This window comes from Morus notabilis, unplaced genomic scaffold (assembly GCF_000414095.1).
Source record: "Morus notabilis unplaced genomic scaffold, ASM41409v2 Scaffold120, whole genome shotgun sequence".
NCBI classification, from domain to species: Eukaryota; Viridiplantae; Streptophyta; class Magnoliopsida; order Rosales; family Moraceae; genus Morus; species Morus notabilis.
The window spans coordinates 204,979-219,300 of NW_010367559.1; the positions used below are offsets into that span (position 1 = coordinate 204,979).

The 14,322-nt window shown below is 34.2% G+C and overlaps 3 protein-coding genes across 7 annotated transcripts; 1 reads left to right on the forward strand and 2 right to left on the reverse strand.

The window, feature by feature from the left end:
• Positions 1 to 4,706, forward strand: LOC21398231. Its single transcript, XM_024175221.1, has 15 exons — positions 1 to 256; positions 870 to 992; positions 1,339 to 1,398; positions 1,500 to 1,595; positions 1,709 to 1,792; positions 1,882 to 2,000; positions 2,097 to 2,198; positions 2,492 to 2,611; positions 2,896 to 2,955; positions 3,190 to 3,256; positions 3,469 to 3,522; positions 3,645 to 3,734; positions 3,999 to 4,061; positions 4,154 to 4,204; positions 4,306 to 4,706. Exons 1-15 carry the CDS (start codon positions 239 to 241, stop codon positions 4,399 to 4,401), a joined length of 1,203 nt encoding a protein of 400 aa, XP_024030989.1. The 5' UTR covers positions 1 to 238; the 3' UTR covers positions 4,402 to 4,706.
• Positions 4,707 to 5,603: 897 nt separating this feature from the next.
• LOC112094423 (zinc finger BED domain-containing protein RICESLEEPER 2-like) lies at positions 5,604 to 8,997 on the reverse strand. Of its 5 annotated transcripts, none has more exons than XR_002903518.1 (4): positions 8,532 to 8,997; positions 7,532 to 7,743; positions 6,121 to 6,213; positions 5,604 to 6,036 (listed from the first exon to the last, which is right to left on the reverse strand). XR_002903518.1 is itself a non-coding variant. In XM_024175213.1 (2 exons), the coding sequence occupies exons 1-2, from the start codon at positions 6,472 to 6,474 to the stop codon at positions 5,917 to 5,919; spliced, it is 474 nt and encodes a 157-aa protein (XP_024030981.1). In that variant the 5' UTR covers positions 6,475 to 7,494; the 3' UTR covers positions 5,604 to 5,916. The 5 variants fall into 5 exon arrangements, 1 of the variants encoding a protein (XP_024030981.1); XR_002903516.1 differs by having other exon boundaries at positions 6,121 to 6,246; XR_002903515.1 differs by having other exon boundaries at positions 6,121 to 6,246; positions 7,516 to 7,743.
• Positions 8,998 to 12,997: 4,000 nt separating this feature from the next.
• Positions 12,998 to 14,322, reverse strand: LOC21398232. Its single transcript, XM_010112764.2, has 2 exons — positions 13,824 to 14,322; positions 12,998 to 13,638 (listed from the first exon to the last, which is right to left on the reverse strand). The coding sequence occupies exons 1-2, from the start codon at positions 13,914 to 13,916 to the stop codon at positions 13,372 to 13,374; spliced, it is 360 nt and encodes a 119-aa protein (XP_010111066.1). The 5' UTR covers positions 13,917 to 14,322; the 3' UTR covers positions 12,998 to 13,371.

Genomic DNA, 14,322 nt, shown 5'->3' on the forward strand with positions numbered 1-14,322 from the left:
CTCTTGTTTTCTCTCTCTAAAATTATAACTCCCTTTTTTTCTTTTCTTTCTTTTTCCCTCTATCATATTATGCTTCACTCCTTCACGTTTCTTTGATCATTCTTGTATTATTCACACCCCAGCAAATGCAGTTTCCGAAGCTCGTTCTGAAAACCCGTTTTCTGGGAAACTCATTTTCTGGGTTCTAAAAACAGGAAAGAAGCAGAGAAACAGAGTGGTTGACTTGATTAATCGAAATATGAAGCCTTCTTATTTTGTATGCACTTTCTTTCTCTTTCTTCATCTTCTTAACTGTTAAAAATCTTGGCTTTTCTATCTCATCAATTTTAGTTCTTGCATAGTAATCCTGTTTTGTTATATTAACTATGAAACAATAATAAGAGAATGCCTTTTTCCCCCTTTGTTTCTTATTGTTGTACCTGCTCTGTTATTATTATTATTATTTTCAATTTAGAATTTTATTTGTTGAAGTTTGGAGCGTTTTTCAGAACCTTGCCATATTATTGATACTCATATAAGATATATACACAGTTAAATTGTTATATACGCATATTATATACATGTATACATACATTTGAAAGTTTGAAACCATTTCTTTACTGAAGCTATGGAGTTTGACTGGAGATTATAGCATTATTGTAGCATTATTCGCTTGGTTATGGGGGATTTTCAGTTTTATACTAATTAAATTGTGTGATTAAGCTGATCTTTTCTTGTTTTAGAGTCTTGAATGATTATCAGTACGTTGAGAAGTACTCCTAGTTGCAATAAAATTGTTACATTTTTTCTGATAATTTCTAGTTTTGTTACTCATAGAAAAGTTCTCTCTCTCTCTCTCTCTCTCTTTTTTTCTTTTTTTTTTTCTGCAGCTATCTTTACTTGTCGATTCACACAGTAGGAGATCTTGCTTTTGTAGCCTTATCCCTGCAGCTTCTTTGCTTTGTCTAGTTTATTTCATAGGGAGTGCATTTATAGCACCAGATTACAAAGAGGTACACCATTTATCGTTTCTTTTTGTTTTCAGTATACAAAATATATTATCTAAATTCTACACAAGAGTTTCTACTCCGGCTCCGTTCTTTTCATTGATTCGAGTTTAGAATTCGAGTTTTACTACAGTAAAAAACTCTCAGAAACAGTCACATATAACTTTTTTACTACAGTAAAAAGCTCTCACACAACATCACATCTCAACTCTAATTGAAAACTCGAATTAGCGAACCGAACGGGTCTATATTCCTTTGATTAACCCCATCTATTTGAGTTATTTATTTTTGGTAAATTTCTGAAATTTGAATAGTTTAAACTTTAAATATGTCCTTTTGTTCTATTGTGTAGAAGTTATCACTTTGGGGAGTCACTGATACGCTGCAGAATTTTAAACTAAACAAATGCAAGGTTCATTTTCTTCCATTCAAGTTTTACACGTTGTTCCTTTTTCTTTTTTCCCTCTGAAAGCTCACTGAAATCTGTTACATTTTATTTTTCTGCCTGTTTAGAATCAATGTAGACCTTCTGGAAGTGAGGCGTTACCTGAAGGTATTGTCTGCAAGACTTCTAATTTGGAATTCCGGCCATTATGGGGTTCTCCAAAGGTATGCGTAGAAATAATGATGTAACGTTTCAACTGATTTCTTAAATAATTGAATCCTTATTGAGTATTATTGTGGATTTGTTGTTAATATTTTCTTTTATACTGTTCAACCAGAAAATAGAAAGCTCTTCAGTTAACTTATTCGCTGTGGCGGTTGGGATAAAACAGAAAGATCTTGTCAATAAAATGGTCAGAAAGGTATGAAGAAGATTTTATAGTTCTTTGCGTCCTTAAGTCTCTTTTCTGAATCTATGTGGATGATTTCCGTTTACAAAGCTTTCTTGCAGTTTCTATCCAGTAATTTTGTTGTAATGCTTTTCCATTACGATGGTAATGTCGATAAGTGGAAGACTTTTGAATGGAGCGACCGTGTCATACACGTATCTGCGGTCAATCAGACGAAATGGTTACTATTCTTATAGCTTCTTGTTTTAAACTTGTGACAGAAGCTGAGTTTTACAGAACTTGTTTTTACTACATATTGTTCTTCATGATGCCTTAGGTGGTTTGCAAAGCGTTTCTTGCATCCTGATATAGTTGCTGAATATGATTACATTTTCCTTTGGGATGAGGACCTTGGAGTTGACAGTTTCGACCCTAAACTGTATGTCATGTTACTAACCTCCTTTTTTTTTTTTTTAATAATGTCGAACAATGATATTAAGAATTGACTCTTTGGCAATTATTATGTTTCTCTTTCAAACTCTGTAATATGGCACCTTACTTGGCTCTTGTCCGAAGCTTATATAGAAATTTCTGTAACCCCTTTCTTTTTTTGACATAAAGCTCTTAGTTGAAACCCATTAAACCTTATTTAGAGGCCAAATAATTGTTAAATCTCTCCAACATGTTAATTGACAAGTGCTGAAACTTGATTCCTCTTTTTTGACATTTTAGGTATATTTCCATTGTTCAAAGTGAAGGGCTGGAGATATCACAGCCCGCGCTTGATCCAGTCAAATCAGTGGAGCTGCATCATCAAATAACTGCACGCGGGAGAAGATCAACGGTGCACAGGTTTGTCATAATTTTATTTTCGTGCGGTTTTCACATTTCACTTTTGTGTTTTTAAGAGAAAAATTCCATATCAGCATCATGACAAGCTTAGATTTGATGTTAAGATTGGTTTGGAAAGTTTTAGTCGGATGATTCTCGTCTACACGAATCAAGATTCAAGAAGCAGATACTGCTGTTATTCCACTATACTCTTTAGGCATTACTAATTATGCTTAACAATCGTATTCGTAATTTCTTACCCTGGTATGAATTTTCTTCATGCTTTTCATTGATATTCTCTGCAGAAGAACTTACAAGCATGGGAAGGGTTGTGATGAGAACAGCAAAGCTCCTCCATGCACCGGGTAAAAACTTAATCGTAATAAATCTGCTCTGTTTCATATAGCTTAAAAGTTTCTGTTGCTTAGGTAGCTGAAAAAAGTACTCTTTCTTTTCTTTTCTTTTTTCCTTTCTAAATTAAATTGAAAGGATCATGCTTCTTACATTGTATTAAGTATCATGCTTCTTACATTGTATCAAGTATTTACTCTAATAGAAGGTATTACCCTTGAGGGATTAACTTAAAATCTCTGTTGCAGATGGATTGAAATGATGGCCCCAGTTTTTTCAAGAGCTGCGTGGCGATGCGCATGGTTTATGATCCAAGTGAGTTCATTTCTAGATTTAACAGTGATTTGGGTCAATTCGTCCATAGAAAAATGCATCAACTATGGCTGGCTTATGAAATTTATGTCGGGAATACTTCAATCTTGCTAAACACTAGTGAAATGAATGAAGTTTAGTTGCCTAAGACCGCTTGGTCTAGTGGCAAGGGGGTTCGGGTGGGTAGTTTTGACTTGATTTGATTATTTATTCAGAATGACTTGATCCACGCATGGGGCCTAGATATGCAGCTTGGTTACTGTGCACAGGCAAGTTTCTGATGATATTTTCTATTTCCCATCTGATTACTGTACTTTTACACTCTAATGTTTTGCTTGGCTATGTACCCTCATTTTTTTTTTTTTTTTTTTTTATAATTATATCTTGACAGGGTGATCGAACTAAAAGTGTCGGTGTCGTTGATGCTGAATATGTAGTTCACCATGGTCGGTCTACATTGGGAGGTGGAGATGGAAATAAGGTTAGAAAAATGCCTTTGTACTGTATCATAAAAGTTACTGGTAGGAATGAGTTTAGACTCTTCATATTGAAATGAGGTTAACAATATGTCTTTGCATTCATGATTCAAAATCGGTCAATTACTCTAGATCTATGCAGACCTTATCCCATCTCAGTTGAATTAGATTAATCATTAGTTCAATGTTCATCTTGTACATAAGCTTCTTTCTTCATTTCCTTAAGTATTCATTTTATTTGTTTTGCACTTTTGTATTTTTCAATGCAGACTAAATCTTCAGCAAAGAACCGGATTTATGGAAGAAAGAACATCACAAGCATGGAAATTTCGGTATTGATTCTGCGCATGCAATGTTTCGATGCTTTGTTAAATCACGGAATCAAAACCGAAAAAACCCAAATAATCTTTTTTTTTTTTTGCAGCCACCACTTCATTCCCATTCCCATTCCCATCCAAAGGACCACAGAGCCGCTGTAAGTTAAAATCACTAGTCAAACTTTTTTTTTTCCTTCTTTTGGACCCCTTAAACAAGAATTAGTTATGACAAGACTTTATGGTTTGTTGGTGTGTGTAGGTGAGGAGGCAATCGTATATAGAATTGGATATCTTCAAGAAACGATGGGTGAAGGCCGTACAAGAGGACAAATGTTGGGTTGATCCATACCAATAACCACTAAAGAAGAGCATAGAATATTATCTATATGATATGCACTTTCTAAAATCCTTGCCAATAATGTAGCACAGCAAAGATGTTGTAGAGAGAAATCATAACATGGAGAGACATAAACAGGTATTGATGGTTATACATATAGCTTTACCTTTATTTATTTATTTATTTATTTTGTCTGTTCAGTTGAGTTAAATAATCACCCTATGTCCCTATTGTAAATTTTTCATTTTTTTTTTCACTTCTATAATTTCTCATGTACATATTATAGATACAAGTAAGAAAGGAAATAAATACCATGTTTTTCATTTTCGTTGATTTGGGTTTCAACAGGTAGGATTTCGTTTTATTGTTTCTTTTTCTTTTTAAAAAAAACATTTTATGGTTAATTAACTATTTGCTTAATATATTCAAGTGTAAGGGTGTCAATTCGTGTTCGTGTCGTGTTTGTACCGTGTCATTTTTTTTAATGCCACCCGTACACGACCTGCGACACGAAAAAATTGAGAACAGCCGGCACGAACACGACACGGTCAGGTTGCAAGTTCACACGACACAAATCGAAAGTGACACGCGACACGAAATTGACTCGCGAACCCGAGACACGACACGAACCTGTTGAACCGAAATTAACATGAAATTGTAGATTTCAATACATTTTGTACATATATTAAAGTTTATAACATGTTACAAATATCATTTATTGATAAAATCCGTCTAAAATAATAACAATTAACAAAGTATCATAGCTCATAATTCATAAGAAAACATTATCAACACCAAAATAATAAAACACACCATAGGCAAACAAGTTAATATGATAACAAGTCTAATCCCCAAAATACCATAATCCTACTAGAAAACATAGTTCATAAGACTCACACCAAGGTCCAAGCATAGATAATAAAGTTCCAACACCAAAGTCCAAACCTAAATCTAGAAAATAAAGTTTCAGCAACAACAAAGTTTAAATGCATGCAGAAGAAAACATCACATGAAACCTACATAACAAAGTCTCAACAACCACATAGTTCAACAACCTACATCACATGTCACACGAAATTGACACAAAACCATAATAAAAACCAAATTCAAGCACATCCGGAGTTAGAAGCTTGGTTGACATTTTTTTCTTCATGTATGTTAAGATTCACCACATTGTTGATGAGGTCATCCATATCTTGATGAAGTATTTTGAATCCATCTAGGAAAAAGAGTTGAATTGATTAGCATTTATAAGATTGATAATAACAATATTTAAGAGAACAATGAAGAACTTGAAGAATATATCTTCATTTTCATACAATCAATCCCTTGTACACACAATTGCTTCAACAGTATCATGTTTAAGAGAGCTATGAAACTGATCAAGCACACGACCGCCAACACTAAATGCAGCCTCTGAAGCAACTGTTGATACATGAATGCATAATATATCACGAGCCATGGCAGCAAGAATTGGGTAGCGACACTGATTTGTCTTCCAATAATAGAGAATATCCAATTGATAACTCCATTTCATTCTAGGCTCATCCAAATACAATTCCCCCGTTTCATTCTAGGCTCATCCAAATACAATTTCAACTGTGATTTTTGGTTTGAAGCATAAAACAAATCACTTGAAACATTATCAAATTCCTGAAAAAAAATATGAAACATTAGTAACTAATATACTAATTTCTATGTAAAATAATGTAAATATATAAGAAAAGTAAATATTACCTTCAACAAATCTGACTCATGTACTTCTATTCTATGTGGTGCTTTACTCTTGTCCTTTTTCTTGGAAGTGGATGGTGAGGTAGAATGATCAAGCTTCAAAGCATACTCGTCAAAAAGGGATTCTAACTTCTCACGCAAAGAAAACAACTCCTCAGAGTTATGCCTAAAAGCTTTGTTGTAGCAAAGGTCAATAAACTGCATCTTATACCGAGGATCAAACACAAGTGCAATGCCTAAAATGGAGCTGAATTGTGACCAATATTTCTGAAATTTTGGCCACATATGCATAGCCGTGGAGTTTAAGTACTCATCTCCACCTTGGGTAGCATTTTTCAGGGTTATGTAACATTCCATAATTGCTGGACAATACAAGCTTGCTATGGGATAGTGAGTGCCAGAAAACAAAAGTGTGGCATCATAGAAGACTTTCAAAAACTTGGATATTTTCTCAACTCTTTCTCACTCATCGGAGTTGGGACAATTCTTATAGTTAGAATCACTCAATTCCAAATGTTGGAAAGCACGTCTATAAAAGAGAGCACTTTCAAGCATAAGGTAAGTCAAATTCTATCTAGTAACCACATCTTGAGACAATCCTTTGTTGCTTCCCATCGATACCAACTTAAACACATTTTAAAACCTTTTGCTTCCTTTGTTGTGATCTTTTAACATATTTAATACTATCTTGAATCTTCTTAACCGACTTATCAATACTTTTCAAACCATCTTGCACAACAAGGTTAAGTATATGAGCACAGCATCTCAAATGAAAGAATTCACCATGAAAAGGCAACAAACCACGCAAGTTCAATTGGTTTTGTAATGCATCCACAGAGACATCATTCGAATCAGCATTATCTAAAGTGATACTGAAAATCTTTTCCTCAATTCCTCAATTACTTAATAAAGAAAAGATTTTCTTAGATAATGCTATCCCAATGTGTGGAGGTGGCATAAGACAAAAATTCAAGATTCTTTTATGCAACTTCCAATTCTTATCAAGAAAATGAGCAGTCAGGCACAAATATCCATCAGTAGTCAATGAAGTCCACAAATCAGATGTCAAACTTATTCTACCAGGACATGCATCCAACATATTCTTTATTTTTGTTTTCTCCCTTTCATACAACTTAATAGTGTCAACTTTAGCAGTGTTCCTAGACACTAATTCCACATCAGGATACAGATATTGAAGCATAGCCCTTAATCCTTTGTACTCAACAAATTGGAAAGACAAATCATGCATAACAATACAAGCAGTGATCAACTCACGCCATTTTTCAGAATCAAAGGAACAAGAACCAAATAATAAGCTACTATCACGAGAAATAAGCATTTGACCAATATCTCTTGTGTCTGATCTCAGACAAGTTTTAATATGCTTCAACATGTTACCTGTTTCCATACTTACTAGTAGCAAGCACTCCTAAGCTTTTTGTCCAGGCCAAGAGGAAGGATGTCAAAAAAGTTCCAAACTTTCGATTTCAACTTCTTCTTTTTGAGAGGTTTTTGGCCACCGATGCCTGTGAGCTCAACCACATCCTCCTCAAGTTTGATATCGACATCTATTGCTCCATCGAAATCAATGTTCTCACTTTGTGCCTCCAAATCATTGTTGTTCATCTACAATAGACTTAAGGAAAAACTCAATTTACAAGGGAAAAAAAAAGAACATAACAACTACAATAGTAACAGAAATACAACAGTAAAAGAACAAAATAAAATAGTTTTTAAAATTTAATCTTTTGCCTAACATTTTTGCAATATGATCTACTGATGTTTTAGTAAACAAGAGTTATGCCTTTCCTCTAGATTGTGTTCAATGGCTTGTAATAATATAATTGTAACACAGTTAATATACAAGTGTTCAAAAACTATGACAAATATTTCATTAACTAGTTTTTAAAATTCTTTCTTTTGCTTAACATTTTTGCAATATGATCTACTGATGTTTTAGTAAACAAGAGTTAAGCCTTTCCTCTAAATTGTGCTCAATGGCTTGTAATAATATAATCTGTAACACAGCTAATATACAAGTGTTCACTTCCTTTTGAGGCTCGTTAGTCCACAGACTTTGTTTCTAGTTGTGACGTTTGTGTAGTAAGCTCACTCGTGTTCTTCTTTTCTTTAATTGTGTAAGAATCATATATATGCATAGTCCAAATATATGTCAGTAACAATCATCTGCAGCAAACTATACAAAAGCAAGCAAAAAACCGGAAAAAAAAAAAATCAAATGTTAGGTCGCAGAAGAACCGAGAATATTAGATCACGGAAGTTGAATTTGAAATCTCTAACACAACAGATTGTTCACATGTAATCAAAGCAGAACTAATCCCAGAAAGAACCGCGAATATTAGATCACGAAAGTTGAAAATAATGGAAAAAAACAAGGGATTCCTGATTCCAACCTTGAGCTGGGCTTTAATGGGATCTCTGAGGAGATTGGCGGACTGAGGAGAGCGGCAGACGGAGGAGATCAACGACAGAAGAGAATAGGAGGAGATCGGTGACGGACTGAGGAGAACTTCGGACGGAGGACTGCGACGGACGGAGGAGATGGCGGACGGAGAAGAAGAAGAGAGAGAGGTGGAAGAAGAGAGGGAGGCGGCAGAAGAGGGAGTATGGGACTGGGTGATTCTAATTTTTAGGATTTATCGTCTAAAAGTCGGAATAGGGGTAGTTCTCCTGTTGACTCAGTATTATATCTAATAGGAATTTTCGTTTCCCTAAATTGATTTATCAATGTGAATTGATAGGGGCGCAACATTAAGATGTTGAGAAGAGGAAAAAATCCAATTTATGCGCCTTTTCAATAATATAAAGCGAGGGAGCGCTCTTAAGATAGGTAGATATTTCGAGGGAGAGGACTTAAGAAAGAGGTAAGGTACTCTTCTGAGAATCTTTACAGAAAATAGAAAATAGGTGATCTCTCCGTTCGTTTCACCGATTCGAATTTTATTACAGTAAAAAATTTTTTAAAAATAATCACATTTAATTTTTTTATTACAACAAAAAAATTTCACATAAAATTACATCTCAACTCGAATTAAAAACTCAAATCAATAAACTAAACGACCTAAGACTTGACTCTAAGTGGCTGCCTGTGTGTGAGTATATATATTATATATATATATATATATTTTTTTTTTCCTACGGGTCATTAAGAGGACGTTTGGTTGGAGGATTCAAACCATGTGATTCGAATCATTTTCGATTTACGTGAATTTTTTATGAGAAAAAATACTGTAGCGAACCACGAATCATGATTCGAATCAGGCAACGAATCCCTTTACCAAACATCGCCTAAGTGTTCGTTTCTGGTTGGACCCGAAATTGAATTGCATGTCGTTTTCAAGTTGTACAGGTTTAACTCGAAAATTGACCTGATTCTGACCCAATTCGAGTCGACTCAATTTCGACCCGCACTCTTAGGATCCGTTTAGTTCGTTGATTCGAGTTAAGATGTGATGTTATGTGAGAGCTTTTCACTGTAGTAAAAAAGTTAGATGTGACTGTTTCTGATAATTTTTTACTGTAGCAAAACTCGAATCGACGAAGTGAACGGGTCATTATTTTCTCAATCCTAACCCGTAATTTTTGTGTCAATTTCTATTCGTGTTATCTTATATTGCCCTCCCTATTCAAGTGATTTAAGAAGGTGCGGAGTTTATCATAAATTACGAGCAACCACAAAGTTTTGTTTCTTATATTAATAGTTGAAAACTCCGACTTGCAAAATGCAACTGGGGTCATATTACTTTTAACGTTGCAGGCTTGGAAAAAGGTTATACAGAATTTTTGTCTTCTGGTGAAAATAAACGATTCGGCTAAGACAACAAAGTTCATTTGTGATATTGATATGAAATGTGGAAAGATACAAGAGAGTGGAAGATGGGAAATAGTATGATAAAAAATGATTTGAGTTTTGAGGGTCACAGCCCATTTCACTTGTTTCGAGGTACAACACAAGTGTGGGACAACCTTTTGACAACGCCCACTTTAAGGTTAAATAAAAAGCTTTACAACTAATTCACACTTTCACATACATTATACATACCAAAGTCAATAGTCGGTATGTCATTGTGAACTGCCCACCCATATTCAGGTTTTTTTTTTTTTTCTTTTTTCTTTTTTGTATTTTTTGTTTTCAAGGATTGAATTAGTAAATCTAGAGGTTAACAAGCCTTTAACTATTCGTTTGGTTGGATGATTCAAACCATGTGATTCAAACTATTTTCAATTTACGTGTATTTTTTGTGAGAGAAAATACTATAACAAATCACGAATCATGATTCGAATCAGAAAATGAATCCCTCTACCAAACGCATTTTTCTCCCTCTTCAGTTGCTTTTGGGTTTACGCATGGGGGTATACAAGAGTTGATGATTTTGCCTGCTGTAGAAGCTAAGAAACCATTATAACACCACAGATATAGATTATAGACACACACACATATGTATGTATATACATATATATTTACATATATAAATACATAACACCACAAAAGTACACACACCCAAAAATACAAAATACACATACACATTAATTCCGTTTTTATGAGTATACAATTCCCATTAACTAAAAAAAATGACTCGCAAAAAGCGTAGCTAAAAAAAATTTGAAAGTTAAAGCATTAATTCCCTCCAAAGAAAACTAGTACCTACCTATTAAGAATAAAGAAAAAAGTTGATGGATTAAATTACTTTTTTTTTTTTTTTTTTTTTTTTTTTTTGGGGGGGAAGGATTAAATGACCGTTGAGTGTTGACCCATGCAAGATAATGCCAGTCCCTATACAGATCACAATTGACACGAGCTCACTAATTGCTCCGAAAACCCACTTAAATATCTCATTTTGTTTTTTTGTTTTTGGTAGAAAAATACTCATGTTTCGTTACAAGTTACAACTTTCCTCCCAATTAATTAATTGAAGGCATCTGATTGCTGATAAATGCCTTCAATTAATTTTCATTAGCTGCTTGAATATCATTAATAGTGTGCTTATTAATAATATTCTTTATTTCATCCAACCGTTTCCAAAATTTTCATCTTATTTTTTTTCCTTCTCCTTAATAAAAATTCCAAGTCAATGTCAGCTTTCAATTATGGACTTGCTTGCATATTCCTGTAACAATTATTTTCATAAAATCCATATTATTGACTTTCAAACTTTAAAAACCCAATAACATTGCAAATAACTCTAATTATTCAAGTTCCATACTTAAATAAATTTCCCTGAATTTGCAAGGACCAGTCTTAATGAGAGATCTTTTCAGCATCAATCATGTGACAAACTTTATGGTAGCAGCTTGCATATAAACTTCACATGCATTTTGACTAGAATGAAAACAAACATATGAAGCAAGCATGATACAAAGTTTGTGACAGGCAAGTTGGCCGTCTCTGATATACTTGGAAACACATTTCTTTAAATATATATATATATATATATATAAAGAAAAACACAATAATCAAACATGACCTGATATAAACAAGCCAGAGAAGTTATACAATAAATTGAGGGCAGGATAAAAACGCCCACAAAACTGATTTTGATTTGTCCTTTGGGCAGCACATGGGTTGCTGCATGTTGTCATCACACACAAAACTTGGGTCAATGAGATTCCCAAAACACTATTCTCAAGATATCAAATTCAGATGTGGCACCAAGCCCTACCGCCATGTCCATAATCCCCCACAAACCCCACAAGCTACCAATACAAATATATATACATACATATATATATATATATATATATAATTGTACACACACACACACAAAACAAGCTCTTGGGCAAGTGAGAAATGCTATCTTCAGCATTCTACAAAGGTATTCAATGCAAACTTTTATATTGAAACCAGATGAATACAAAGTCTAAATAATGAAATAATATTACTCAAGAACCATATTCATTAACAATTGCAGCAAGTTAGAAGCTAAGGCTTAATTGCATCCACCTAACTCCTACCCGCCCTTAATATTTGCGTTGGCTACAACTACATGCATTAATGTCATTGCATCAATAAGTTATTTAAAACAAATAAGATCTACCTATTTTAGGCTTATTTTTCCTCCAATAATTAGCTTTGCAACCCATTTAAGGTAATTTAACAAAGCTAACAAGACAACTCTCTCTCTCTCTCTCTACCATGGAGGGTTCCCAATTTTATTAAATCAAGGGACCACCCAAATCAGTGCATTATCTGTAGGAAAGTGGCAGGACATAGCATGTAAAAAATGTATTACCTCCACTGGTGATTTAATTCACAGACTCCGTGAATTAAACAAGTGGCAATGATATATAGCTGGACATAAGACCCCCCCCCCCCCCCCCCCTCCTTTTTTTTTTGTTTAAATTTTCAAAACTTATATTTGGAAGGGAGGAGCATAAAGTACAACGCATTAAAGTACAGCAAAGAAAACCACATTACCATAACAAGCTAGCAATTCACTTTCTGCCGAACGTGAAATGAAAATATAAGCCTCGTTTGTTTCGCTGATTCGAGTTTTGTTACAGTAAAAAGTTTTGACAAATAATCACATCTAACTTTTTTACTACAGTAAAAAACTCACATAAAATCACATCTCAACTCGAATTTTAAACTCGAATCAGCAAAACGATAGTGAAAGCAGGATTAAAAAAAAAATAATGGAAACTATATAAGACACGAACTATGGTCGACAATATTAAAATCATCCAACCCAATGCAAATAGATATCACCCACTAGTTTGAATTAAAAAAACGAAATTTATAACTCAACATGCAAGAAAACAAGACTAAAATAATAAACTTCAAATCTTAATCCTTTGTCATGAGTGTCACACCATCTCTACTCAGAACTTTCATTAATATATTCTTTAAAAAAGTTAATTAATCATCATAAGCTCCAATAGCTCCACTAACAAGGAAGATGTTCCCCTTGAATACCCGTAAATTATGCTAATCCTAACATCGTGCTATCTCCAGGAATTGCTATAAAATTTTTTTTTCCTGCCCCCAAAAAATATCATTTGGATAAATCCCACTAGAGATGGGGAAAAAAAAAACTATCCTGGAGATAGCACTCTCTCCCCTCCTAACAAAAATACAATTTTTATAAGCTATAAACAAACAAACAAATCAAGAACAGATATTCTTTCCCATTCACACTCTCCAAACACCAAATTGAACAATATAAATTATAAATTATGGAGATAAGATATATAGAGAGACAGAGAGATGAAAGAGAGAGAGAGAGAGAGAGAGTTTTAGAGATGGCATCCAAAGCAATTACAGGTCTTGGGAGTGAAAGAACAGAAGCCAAAAGGCCTGTGGGGAATGTTGCAATTGATGGCATAGCAACAAGGAGATGGCAAGCAAACACCTCTAGCTCCTCCACAGCAAGTACAAAGTGCACATATCTGGAAACTTCCCAACTTTCTTCTGCTCTCATTCATCATCATCTCCATTTTCCCTTCTTCCACCAGCGGCACTAATGGCGGTTCCTCCGCCGCAACTGCCGCAGACCCATTTATCTACAAGAATCAAAAACACAAAATAAACATTCAATCCAAGGAATACCCACAAGGGGAAAAAGAATCATGCACCAGCTAAACAACAAAGGGAAAGTAGAGGGATCTGTGAAAACAATAACAAAGGTGGGGTTTTTTTTTTTTTTTTTTTTTTTTTTTTTTTTTTTTTTTAGGAGAGAAACACTCACATGGGCCAAACTTGCTTCAGTCTTGGTAGTAATCACAGTAGCCAAGAAGAGCAGCAAAATGAGAGAAAAGATGACCCCATATGCAGGCATCATGGTTCTTGAGAGATGGTTAGTACTTGATGCTCAAGTGTTTGAGTTGCAAAAGTTGATGGGAATTTGTGGGACTTGCTCTTTTCTAGAGGGATTTTTTATTTCTTGTCTCATAAATAGATTTTTTTTTTAAAAAAAGGCCTTAAAAAAAGGGTCTTAGTAGATGGAATTAAAATTTGGGATCTATTTAATGGCTTTTTTGCATTTAACTTTTGGACAGAGGAAAATGAAGTGGGGTTTTGGTTTAGGAGAAGTTTGTGTGTGAAGAGAAATAAAGAGGCTGAAGAGAGAATAATGAAGAGGGTTTTTCTTTTTCCTTCGCACTTATGTCCCTGTGGAGCTGAATATTAAGGGCATATATGGCCCCTCCACTCTAATTTGTGCGATTGTCATAATGTGAATCACTGTA